Raw genomic sequence first — 13236 nt, 5'->3', positions numbered from 1 at the left:
TTCCTGCAGGCCAGCCACCCATCACAGTGTTCCTGCAAGCCAGCCACCCGCCACCACAGTGTTCCTGCAAGCCAGCCACCCGCCACCACAGTGTTCCTGCAGGCCAGCCACCCGCCACCACAGTGTTCCTGCAGGCCAGCCACCCGCCACCACAGTGTTCCTGCAAGCCAGCCACCCATCACAGTGTTCCTGCAAGCCAGCCACCCTCCACCACAGTGTCCCTGCAAGCCAGCCACCCTCCACCACAGTGTCCCTGCAGGCCAGCCACCCGCCACCACAGTGTTCCTGCAGGCCAGCCACCCGCCACCACAGTGTTCCTGCAGGCCAGCCACCCGCCACCACAGTGTTCCTGCAGGCCAGCCACCCGCCACCACAGTGTTCCTGCAGGCCAGCCACCCGCCACCACAGTGTTCCTGCAGGCCAGCCACCCGCCACCACAGTGTTCCTGCAAGCCAGCCACCCGCCACCACAGTGTTCCTGCAGGCCAGCCACCCGCCACCACAGTGTTCCTGCAGGCCAGCCACCCGCCACCACAGTGTTCCTGCAGGCCAGCCACCCGCCACCACAGTGTTCCTGCAGGCCAGCCACCCGCCACCACAGTGTTCCTGCAGGCCAGCCACCCGCCACCACAGTGTTCCTGCAAGCCAGCCACCCATCACAGTGTTCCTGCTAGCCAGCCACCCGCCACCACAGTGTTCCTGCAGGCCAGCCACCCGCCACCACAGTGTTCCTGCAGGCCAGCCACCCGCCACCACAGTGTTCCTGCAGGCCAGCCACCCGCCACCACAGTGTTCCTGCAGGCCAGCCACCCGCCACCACAGTGTTCCTGCAAGCCAGCCACCCATAAGAGGGTGACACCAAGCAAGCCAACCAGGCACCACAGAGACTGTTCCTGCAAGCCAGCCACCCACCCCAGTGTTCCTGCAAGCCAGCCACCCATAAGAGGGTGACACCAAGCAAGCCAATCAGGCACCACAGAGACTGTTCCTACAAGCCAGCCACCCACCACAGTGTTCCTGCAAGCCTGCCACCCATAAGAGGGTGACACCAATCCAGCCACCCACCAGTGCTCCTGCAAGCCAGCCACCCACCAGTGTTCCTGCAAGCCAGCCACCCATCACAGTGTTCCTGCAAGCCAGCCACCCATCACAGTGTTCCTGCAAGCCAGCCACCCATCACAGTGTTCCTGCAAGCCAGCCACCCATCACAGTGTTCCTGCAAGCCAGCCACCCATCACAGTGTTCCTGCAAGCCAGCCACCCATCACAGTGTTCCTGCAAGCCAGCCACCCATCACAGTGTTCCTGCAAGCCAGCCACCCATCACAGTGTTCCTGCAAGCCAGCCACCCATCACAGTGTTCCTGCAAGCCAGCCACCCATCACAGTGTTCCTGCAAGCCTGCCACCCATCACAGTGTTCCTGCAAGCCTGCCACCCATCACAGTGTTCCTGCAAGCCTGCCACCCATCACAGTGTTCCTGCAAGCCTGCCACCCATCACAGTGTTCCTGCAAGCCTGCCACCCATCACAGTGTTCCTGCAAGCCAGCCACCCATCACAGTGTTCCTGCAAGCCAGCCAGCCACCCATCACAGTGTTCCTGCAAGCCACCCATCACAGTGTTCCTGCAAGCCAGCCACCCATAAGAGGGTGACACCAATCCAGCCACCCACCAGTGCTCCTGCAAGCCAGCCACCCATAACAGGGTGACACCAAGCCAGCCAGTGCCACCACAGTGTTCCTGCAAGCCAGCCAGCCACCCATCACAGTGTTCCTGCAAGCCAGCCACCCAGAACAGGGTGACACCAAGCCAGCCACACTGCCAGGCGTAAGCCACCAACCCACAACAGGGTGCCAGTGCTAGCATCAGCAGCAACTTCAGCAAGCCATTTCTTTAATCTAATGTGTGTCTTTCAAGTTTAAATGGAGATGGATGAGGAGAGAAAGAGTAAAAGTGTGGTCTGGGACTATTTCTCGTCTCAACCATCTCCAGGAAAAGCAGCAGCGTGCAACACATGTACAAACATCATAGGCATGGGATCAGTAACTGCAAAAAACAAAAAAAAAACTCAAATCTTTGGGCCCACCTAAGAGTTCATCATATTGAATTGTATCATGCAGCTCAGAAAAAACAAAATTAATATCAATGTGATTTTGAAATACCTCCTCCGCTATCCCAATACCAGGCAACAATAACAGATATGTTTGTGAAAAAAAACAGATGTCACTGTCTAGATTCAGATGGAAGATCCTAACTGCTGGACAGAGTAATCACAGAGATCATTGTAAATGGCTGGTTATCAGTGACAATCGTGTCTGACTCTGGATTTCAGCGGTTGATGTCCACACTTGAGCCAAGCTACACACTGAGGAGTCAGAAGTATTATGGAACCGAAATGCTGGAAAAGCTTCACCAAAAGGTCGTTGACAAAGTAAAGGCTATGCTGCAACCAAAGAATGCTATCAACTCACTCTCATTCACAACGGTCTGCTGGTCACAAACAGAGTCAGAGTCACTACTCATTCTTACATGCCACTTCATTGACAGCGGATGGACAAAAAAGGCAATTGGTGTTGAATACAAAATTGATGCAAGGATCCCACACTGAGTACAGTAAAGAAATGTTTCTAGGCATGCTTGAAGAATGGGGAATCAAGAAAGACCGAGTGATGCTTGCGCAACTTCGAGACAGTGGAGCAAACATGCGGGAAAGGAGTGAGGCTTGCTGATACGTCAGACCTCTGTGTCATGACACACAACACCCACCAACTTTCAAATGATGGTCTGTCAAGCCAAAGAGCTTTGATTGATATATGTTTTGAGAAGCATGAAGAGATTAAAAATGTTGTGCTTGCAAGTCTTTTGAATCCTCGATACAAGAACCATGCTTTCTCTTCTGATGTATTGGTCAAGGCAAAACAATGGCTGACAGAAGACATGGAGGCGCAGGAGATTCCTGCCAAAAAGAAAAGTCCAGAACACTACTTTTATGAAGAGCAGCATGCTGAAAAAACAAACAAATGTCCAAAAATACATCAACGAACAGAAGAGAATCTGCTTCATCGTCGTCTAATATATCAGGACATTTTCTGTGTTTTATTGGGGCCTCATGCGGAGGATTCAATTTCTTCTGAATCTGCAATGATGAGCCTGGATGATGAACTTCATCTCTGTTTGAAAGAAGCCGTAATTGACAGAAGAAGTGGTGATCCTCTTCAGTGGTGGAGAGAAAATGAGGCACTCTACAAAATACTTGCTTCCCACGCTAGAAGATACGTCTCTCTCTCTCTGCTCCTCTGTTCTCCACTCCTGAGCATGTTTACGAAAAGTTGCAGCATTGTTTCAACAAAACAGAACACATATATGGTGGAGGAATATGGTAGGTATATATGGTGGGGGAGGATGGGGTAGGTAGATATGGTGGGGGGGAAATAAAGTAGATCGGTATATATGGTGGGGTGCGTAGGTATATATGGTGGGGGGGATGGGGTAGGTATATATGTACATAGGGGGGGATGGGGTAGGTATATATTAGGGATGCACCGAAATGAAATTCTTGGCCGAAGCCGAATACCGAACGCGGTGTTTCGCATTTTTCCATTTATTTTGCCAATTTTTTGTCCTCTCATGTCTCTCTCTCTCTCACTCTCTCTCTTGTCCTCTCGTGTCTCTCTCTCTTGTCCTCTCATGTCTCTCTCTCTCCCAAAATGTTACTGTAGGGAATGGGATTCAGTGCACACTGCAGCCTTGTACCATAGGGTTAATGTTAGTGACACTGTAGGGATTGGGAAGGATGCTGGGAATGGAAATCAGGAAGCATGCAGGCAGCCTTGTAAATTTTAATTGCAGATACAGGGCACTGGGCAGGTCAGGGTTAATGTGGTAACATCAATTACTCAGTGACAGTCAGTCAGTGTCAGTGTGGACTCGATCAGATTTTACAGTGACAGACAGTCTCTCATAGTGGTGGTAGTAGGAGGCTGGAGGTTGACTAGTAGGAGCCTGGAAAGGAGCACAGCCGCATACATACATTACTCACTGGTGCACTGCAGCCCGCCCCACACATTCAGTGAGTCTTACTCTCCTCCCTAGTTTTTTCAAATGGCACATTCAGGAAGCCAATCACGCCGTGAGTAGCGGCACAGCGGAACCAATCAGGTGTGCAGGCACGCGTGATTGATTCGCTGTGCAGCTAATCACTGCGTGATCGGCTTCCTGAATGTGCCATTGAAAAAACTAGGGAGGAGAGTAAGACTCACTGAATGTGTGGGGCGGGCTGCAGTGCACCAGTGAGTAATGTATGTATGCTCACCGCTGAAGTGTCCCGGCTTCCCCTGCCTAACACGGAAGTCTGTGAGTCCTCCTGTCCTCCTCCGAGTCCCTTCCCCCTGTAAATATCGCCTACGGCCACAGAACGATAGTCAATATCATATCGACTATCGTTCAGCCCTATTATTCGGCACAAAATTATTCGGCCTTTTGACTTATTCGGCCGAACACCGAAAGTGCTATTTTTTCTATTTTCGGCCGAATAATGTTCGGCCGCCGACCATTCGGTGCATCCCTAGTATATATGTACATAGGGGGGGAATGGGGTAGGTATATATGTATATAGGGGGGATGGGGTAGGTATATATGTATATAGGGGGGATGGGGTAGGTATATATGTATATAGGGGGGATGCGGTAGGTATATATGTATATAGGGGGGATGGGGTAGGTATATATGTATATAGGGGGGGTGGGGTAGGTATATATGTATATAGGGGGGGGTGGGGTAGGTATATATGTATATAGGGGGGATGGGGTAGGTATATATGTACATAGGGGGGAATGGGGTAGGTATATATGTATATAGGGGGGATGGGGTAGGTATATATGTATATAGGGGGGATGGGGTAGGTATATATGTATATAGGGGGGATGCGGTAGGTATATATGTATATAGGGGGGATGCGGTAGGTATATATGTATATAGGGGGGATGCGGTAGGTATATATGTATATGGGGGGATGGGGTAGGTATATATGTATATAGGGGGGGTGGGGTAGGTATATATGTATATAGGGGGGATGGGGTAGGTATATATGTATATAGGGGGGATGGGGTAGGTATATATGTATATAGGGGGGGATGGGGTAGGTATATGTATATAGGGGGGGATGGGGTAGGTATATATGTATATGGGGGGATGGGGTAGGTATATCTGTATACGGGGGGGTGGGGTAGGTATATGTATATAGGGGGGGGGTAGGTATATATGTATATAGGTTGGTAGGTATATATGTATATAGGGTGGGTAGGTATATATGTATAGTGGGGGATGGAGTAGGTATATATGTATATGGGGGGGATGGGGTAGGTATATATGTTATGGGGGGATGGGGTAGGTATATATGGGGGATGGGGTAGGTATATATGTATATAGGGGGGGATGGGGTAGGTATATAGGGTTGGTAGGTATATATGTATATGGGGGATGGGGTAGGTATATATGTATATAGGGGGGATGGGGTGGTGTTATATATAATATATATATATATTATGGGGGTGGATAGGTATATAGGGTTTCGGTAGGTATATATGTATATAGGGGGATGGGGTAGGTGTATATATATATATATATATATATATATATATAGGGGGTGGATAGGTATATAGGGTTTCGGTAGGTATATATGTATATAGGGGGGGGTAGGTATATAGGGTACCTGAGGATATGAGCACTTCTCGGCGTCGCTCCCGCCCAGCACAGCGCACGCCTCGTCTTGCAGGGCGTCGTCCTCCTCCAGCACATCCAGCAGGGACAGCACCGGCTCCTCCTCGGCGCTCCTCTTCTCTCCCGGCCTCTCTTCTCCACTTGCCGCCATCCCGCAAAAACAGCAAGAGAAAAGAAGCCACTTCCGGGTCCGGCGGGCGGAAGTCGTCGATCCTGATTGCCTGGACCGCTCACTTCCGGCGCCGCTGTCGTCACGGCAACCGGGGAGGTCGCTTCTGCCAGGCTCAAAGATGGCTTCTCGGTCTCCACCCACGTGACGTCACGAAGCTTTGGAAAGCATGGAGGTTAGCGCGGAGCTGACGGGCAGGGATGGCGGGCGGCGCCCGTTCCGGGTGAGCTGTGAGCGGACTCTGCGGGGCCTGCTGGGCGGACTGGAGCGGCTACAGGGGGAGGTGACCGCCGAAATGAGCCGACTGGTGGAGCAGGAGAAGGGCGGAGCCTCCGACACAGGTGTGTGACCAATCAGAGCCGCTCAGAGAGCAGTTCATTTCTAAAAAAGGTGTATTTGGCTATAAAATCACTTAAAACACCCCCCAAACATTATTTATTTATATATATATATATATATATCATTCTTTTTTTTTTTTTAGCAGAGACCCTAGAGAATAAAATGGAGGTCATTGCAATATTTTATATCGCACCGTATTTGCACAGCGCTCTTTTAAACTCAAGTTTTTTGGAAAACATAGACTTTAATGTATATTAAAAAAATAAATAAATAAAATTAGCCCATTTTTTTAAAAAAATTGTGAAAGATGATGTAATGCCAAGTAAGTAGATACCCAACATGTCACACTTTAAAATTGCGCATGCTCGTGGAATTAATGGAACTACGGTACTAAAAATCTCCATAGGAGGCGCTTTAAAATTTTTACAGGTCACATTTTTAGAGTTACAGAGGAGTTTTAGCGCTGAAATTATTTCTCGCTCTAACGATCGCGGCGATTCCTCACATGTGTGGTTTGAATACTGTTTACATTTAGTCTTATGCGTGCAAGCACAGAGCTATGGGGCACTTAACATTTTTTTTTTATTATTTATTTTATTTTTACACTGTCCCTTTCATTTTTTTTTTTTTTTATTATTATTTATTTTATTTTTTATTTTTACACTGTTCCTTTCATTTTATTTTTTTATTATTTATTTTTATTTTTTACACTGTCCCTTTCATTTTTTTTAATCACTTTTATTCCTATTTCAAGGAATTTAAACATCCCTTGTATTAGAAATAAGGATGACCGAACCTCTTTATTGAGAGATCTGGGGTCAAAAAGACCTCAAATCTCTTCTTTACCTTTTCAAAAGCAAAAAAAAAGACCTTTTGCATTTAAACAAAAAAAAAAAAAAAAAAAATCAGCCCTTTAAGACCAAACAGTGGAAGTGACGTCAGACGTTGCTCCGGTCCTCCAAGGGCATAGAGCTGAGTAGAGGCCGTCTTTCCCTCACTTGGCTTCCTGCCTAGCCATCAGCCGCATCGGATCGGTTCCCAGGATACCAATGGCTTCGGTAAGCTCGGGAACCACCGGGAGAGGGGGGGGGGGATGGGCACCTCCTGCGGCCTATAGCAAATCCACCGTCATGATCACTTTTATCTGAAAGCCGACACCTGATTGAAAAAAAGATGCCGGGGTTATGGCAGTTCTCTCCCCCTCCCTGTCCCTCCCCCCTCCCCCTGTCTCTCCCACCCATCTCCATGTCACCCCCTTCTCTCTCTGAACCCCCTGACTCTCTCTCTGGCTCACCCCCTCTCCTTCACCCTCCACCTGTCTTTCCCCCCCCCCACCCACCCCGTCTCTAACACCCCTCTCCCCTTCATCCTCTCCCTCTTACCCCCCCCCCCGTCTCTCACCCTCTCTCTCTCCCTCTCACCCCTTTTTCTCTCCCACCCCTTCACCCTCCCCCTCTCAGCCCTCCTTGCTTTCTCACCCCCCCCTCTCACATTCCTTTCCCCCCCGCCTCCCTCACTCCACCCCCCCCCCTGTCTCTTACCTGCCCCCGTTTACCTCTCTCTCCTCTCCCTCCTCTCTCACTTCCCCCCTCCTGTCTCTGTCCCCCCCTTGTCGCTCACCCTCCCTCTCTCTTTCAACCCCTCCACCTCTCTCTCACCCCTCCCCCCTCTGTTTCTCACACCCTCTCTCTCTCACCCCCACCCCGTCTCTCACACCCATCTCCCCTTCAGCCTCTCTCGCTCTTACCCTCTCTGTCTCTCACCCCCTTCTCTCTTTCACCCTCCACCTCTCTCTCTCCCTCTCACCCCTTTTTCTCTCACACCCCTCTCCCCTTCACCCTCCCCCTCTCACCCCTTCTTGCTTTCTCACCCCCCCCCAATCTCTGTCTCTCACATCACTTTCCCTCTCAGCCTCTCTCGTTTACCCCCCCCTCTCTCTCTCACCCCCCCCCCCTTCCTCTCTCTCCTCTCCCTCCTCTCTTACCCCCCCCCCCCTTCCTGTCTCTCACCTCTCTCCCCCCCCTCTTGTCGCTCACCCCCCCTCTCTTTCAACCCCTCCACCTCTCTCTCACCCCCCCCCCTCTGTTTCTCACCCCTCTCTTCCCTTCACCCTTTCTCTCTTACCCTCCCCCTCTCACCCTTCTCTCTCTCAACTCCCTCCCCTTCTTTCCCCCCATCTCCCGTTCACTCTTTCTCTTTTACCCTCCCTCTCTCATTCCCCCCTCTCTCTCTCTCACCCCCTCTCTTTCACTCTCCCTCTCACCTCCGTCTCTCTTTAACCTCTCTGTCTCTTACCCCCCAGTTCTCTCTTTTTCTCTCTCTCTTCCCCCCCCCCTTTCACCCTCCGTTTCACACCCGAGTGGGAGGAATGGTGCCCCAAGTGCCAGAGAAAGGCAAGCAAAGGGCCACAGTTTGGAGAACACTGATCTAAGGCACGGCTGCCTCTGACCACATGTCCCAGCGGATTTGGTGATGTCACTGCTGTGCTGATCATCGTTCCCCTTTGTGGAGGCATCAGACATGGGGAAGCAAAGAGCCCTGCCTCTACCAAGATGGCCGCCTCCATACAGAGACACAGTGCAGAACAAGGCATGGTAATGGGGAAAGGATCAGCTGTAGGGAGATCGCACCCAATGTTGGTGACTGGTCCTTGATCCTCTGCTGGTCTTTTTGTAGAACATCTTGCGGAGGTCAGTTCCCCTATATCCATTGTTCCTTTATATACGATGTGCCAGACTCTGATGTCCTGATTTATTTTTAAGGTGTAGAAGAAGCGGAGGAGGAAGATGATGATGATGATGACGATGATGATGATGATGAAGATAGCGATAGCGATGAAGAGGATGCCAAAAACAACGGGATCTACCTCAGTGCTCCTCCTACAAAACGGAAAAAGACTTAGCGACTCCGGAATCTCATCCACAAGGCACTATGGGTATCGGACTTGTGCAGCACCGCACATCGATCAGCAGGCAGATGACTGAAGGAGATCAATGATCTGTCCACTACCGATAAACGGGAGACGGATACCGATACATGAACTGCCTCTGCCCACTTGTTTGTAGAGGTGCCAAGCCCAGGGCTGCTCCTGATTTATCTTCCTAGGAAAAATAAAAAATAAACCGCGCTAATGTGTAAACAATGTTGGTATTTCCCTTTTACGCAGAAACTATAAGGCTACGTTCACATGTGGGCGTAGCGGATCACGGGCAAAATCACTGCGATTCTGCTCGCGATCCGGAAATCATTGCAAATCGCGGGACGCCTGTGCGATGCCAGTGATTTGCGATGGCACCCGAAACGCTGTGCGATGTTGCCGCGATTTCCTGCCTGCCGAATCGCGATAACATCACGCAAACAGAATCGCGGGACGCATGACGCCCAAAAAAAAGGTACAAGAGCTTCTTTTGTGCGTCATGCGTCGCGCGATGTTACCGCGATTCGGCAGGCGGAAATCGCGGCAACATCGCGCATCGTTTGGGGTGCCATTGCAAATCACGGGCATCGCACAGGCGTGTACATCGCGCAAACAGAATCGCGGGACGTATGACGCCCAAAAAAAGGTACAACAGCTTCTTTTGTGCGTCATGCGTCGCGCAATGTTACCACGATTCAGCCGGCGGAAATCGTAGCAACATCGCACAGCGTTTGAGGTGCCATTGCAAATCATGGGCATCGCACAGGCGTTAACATCGCGCAAACAGAATTGTGGGACGCATGGCGCCCAAAAAAAGGTGCAAGAGCTTCTTTTTGATGCGTCTCACGATTCTGTTACCGGGATTCGGCAGGCGGAAATCGCAGCAACATCGCACAGCGCTTGGGGTGCCATTGCATATCACGGGCATCGCACAGGCATCCCGCAATTTGCAATGATTTCCGGATCGCGGGCAGAATCGCGGTGATCCGCTGCGCCCACATGTGAACGTAGCCTTACACAGTTGAAATCTTACAACCTTTGCTGAGTTGCGCTAGCAATGATCAGTGTCCATAATAAAGAAAATGTCAAAAATAAAATCCATATGTGATAAAATAATAAAGTCCTTGACTGAAAATCACCACCATCCGCCACCTTGAAAATGTGATCCTTGGTGACACCGCTGCCCCCACCAAAACGTCTTACAGGAGGCCAGTGGCACTTGTGGCTTAATACCCAGCCGGGGCCTTTACAGCATCTAAGGATCCTCCTGCACCTCACACCTCGATCTTCCTGACTATGATGTCATAGTGGTATACAAAAGGCTCCACATAGCGTAAAATCCTTAAAGTTATTGTAAAGTCTTGTTTTAAAAAAAAATAAGTAACAAACATGTTATACTTACCTCCTCTGTGCAGTTGGCTTTGCACAAGGCAGTCTGGATCCTCCTCGGGGTCCCTCGTTGCTGCTTCTGGACCCTCCCTCCTGTTGAGTGCCCCCACAGCAAACAGCTTGCAATGGGGGCAACTGAGCCAAGCTGCAGCTTCGTATGTTCAGTCAGACACAGAGCTGCCTATCGGCTGCACCCCCTCCCTCTGATTGGCTGACTTTGACAGCCGTGGGAGCCAATGGCGCCGTGGCTGTGTCCCAGCCAATCAGGAGGGAGAGTCCCAGATGGCCGAGGGACTTGTGGAAATCGCAGGTCAAAGTAGGACCTCCTCATATATAATTAGCGGTGCTTGGGGGGCTACTACACCCAGAAGGTTTCTTATCTTAAAGCGGTAGTATACTCAAAAAAACCCTGAAAAACAAAGGCATAATGAGCTAGTATGCATCGCATACTAGCTCATTATGAAATACCTTAAAACGAAGCCCCGACACGGACCCCCGGACACCGCTGTGGGAGCTGACATGATCCCTCGGCATCTCTTCCGGGTTCGGCGGCTCCGCCGCTGTGAGTGGCCGGAGCCGCGATGACGTCACTCCCGCGCATGCGGGGGATTAACTTTACGGCAACTTCCCGGCAAGGAACTCTGAAGGTCCGCCGGACCTTCAGAGCGCATGCGCCATTAAAGGCTGCCCTTACATTGTATTAGTATCAAAATCACCTTAAAAACAGAAAGGCCGGCACATAAACAGGAGCCTGTCCTTCCTTACAAAATTGTGACGGTAGCAAGTCGGTCCATCCTACGCGTTTCGTCTTCTGGAAGACGTCAACGCGTGACGAAATGCGTGGGGTGCAGCGATGTGCTGACATCACTGGGATTGTGTAATTCCTGCAACTGACCTGCCTATGCACTGCAATTTGGGTCCTCTGTTTAGATTGGAGCTGGATGATGTGGAGGGGTTCTCCTCCAGGATGACCCTCTAAAAAAAAAAAAACTCTTTCTTTTTTTTTGATCTACAAGTCACTACTTCCCTCCGTTCATGTGGGACTAGATGCCCTGCTAACAGCATGGTGTTCGGAGGAGCAGGACTTGGACAATCAAGACTGGGAAGATCTCTTGGATAGCCCATTTCATGCACTAATATCCACTAAAGACCGGCTGATCCAATTTAACCACTTTAAGACCGGATGATTTTCCTGCTTAATGACCAGGCCACTTTTTTTCAACTTGGCACTGCGTGATTTTAACTGACAATTGCGCCGTCATGCAACGCCGTACCCAAACAAAATTTACGTCCTTTTTTTCCCACAAACAGAGCTTTCTTTTGGTGGTATTTGATCACCTCTGCCCTTTTTATTTTTACTGATATTAATAAAAAAAGCGAACATTTTGCGAAAAAATTGACATTTTCTACTTTGACAGTTAAAAAATATCCAATATATTCAATTTTTGTCATATATTTAGGCCAAAATGTATTTAGCTACATGTCTATGACAAAAAAATTCTCAATGATTGTATTTTTAACCGCTTTAAGACCGGAAGATTTTACCCCCTTTCTGACCAGGCTATATTTTGCAATTCGTCACTGCGTGACTTTAACTGAAAATTGCGCAGTCATGCGACACTTTACCCAAATGAAATTTACTTCCTTTTTTTTCTCCCCACAAATAGAGCTTTCTTTTGGTGGTATTTGATCACCTCTGTGTTTTTTTTTAAAATTTTTGAAAAAAAGCGACAATTTTGGAAAAAAAAAAACAATATTTTTCACATTCTGCTATATAACATTCCCCAAAAAAATTTACAAATCTAAATTTTTTAACCTTTTAGGCAAATTTTGTTTTCTGCTACATATTTTTGGTAAAAAAAAAATCGCAATAAGCGTATTTTGATTGGTTTGCGCAAAAGGTACTAACTATGGGAAAGATTTGTCATTTTTATTTTTTTTTTTTTACTAGTAATGGCGGTGATCTGTGATTTTTCTTTAGCGGGACTGCAACATTGCGGCGGACAGATCGGACCCCTAACTGACACTTTTGAAACTTTTGGGGGGACCAGGGACATTACTACAGTAATCAGTGCTAAAAATGTGCACTGTCACTGTAATAATGACACTGGCAGGGAAGGGGTTAACACTGTTGGTGATCAAGGGGTTAAATGTGTGCCTCATGCTTACGGGGGGGGGGGGGGGTTGTGTGACACAGACACAGATCGCAGGTATAGCTATGCTGAATCCTGTGATCTGTCCCCTGCCTGTCACAGAGAAGATCCGCCTGCTTTGTTTACACAAGTGGGCGGATTTTCTCACTCTTTCCCCGACGATTGGTGATCACCGCCTCTCCTCCTCCGGTCCTACTCCCGCTGTGTCTAAACACAGCGGGAGCGAGTCTCCGGCGGTGCGCACGCGCCCCCGAGACAGCGGGGAATCCAGCGACGTAGGTCTACGTCGCCAGACCCAGGGCTGCCGCCTTGCTGCAGTAGCAGCAACGTGAGCAGTCCTAAAGTGGTTAACCACTTGCCGACTGCTCACATTGACAGTACTGCGTCAAAGTGGCTCGTTAAGGTCTGGCGACGTAGACCTATGTCACCAGACTCCTCCCCTCTCTCAGTGGCGCGCGCGCGCCACCGGAGGCTCACTCCCGCTGTATTCAGACACAGCGGGAGTCGGACCAGGGGAGGAGAGGCGGTGATCACCGCCGCTCTTCCCCGATCGT

The 13236-nt window shown here is 49.7% G+C and overlaps 2 protein-coding genes across 2 annotated transcripts in view; one reads left to right on the top strand and one right to left on the bottom strand.

The window, feature by feature from the left end:
* UBR7 (ubiquitin protein ligase E3 component n-recognin 7) overlaps positions 1-5892 on the bottom strand; it is a 30569-nt gene extending 24677 nt beyond the window's left edge. The window contains exon 1 of the mRNA XM_082275453.1: positions 5708-5892. Coding sequence (XP_082131579.1) covers positions 5708-5866 — 159 coding nt within the window. The 5' untranslated portion in view covers positions 5867-5892. The remainder of the gene's footprint in view (positions 1-5707) is intronic.
* Positions 5893-5942: 50 nt separating this feature from the next.
* LOC309569568 (uncharacterized protein) lies at positions 5943-9163 on the top strand. Its single transcript, XM_082275450.1, has 2 exons — positions 5943-6225; positions 8986-9163. Exons 1-2 carry the CDS (start codon positions 6054-6056, stop codon positions 9123-9125), a joined length of 312 nt encoding a protein of 103 aa, XP_082131576.1. The 5' UTR covers positions 5943-6053; the 3' UTR covers positions 9126-9163.
* Positions 9164-13236: the final 4073 nt, after the last annotated feature.

The sequence above is a fragment of the Pelophylax lessonae genome, assembly GCF_965119305.1.
Source record: "Pelophylax lessonae genome assembly, chromosome: 13".
Taxonomy (NCBI): domain Eukaryota; kingdom Metazoa; phylum Chordata; class Amphibia; order Anura; family Ranidae; genus Pelophylax; species Pelophylax lessonae.
Note: the sequence above shows the minus strand (reverse complement) of the source record. Positions and strands in the feature narration are given on the sequence as shown.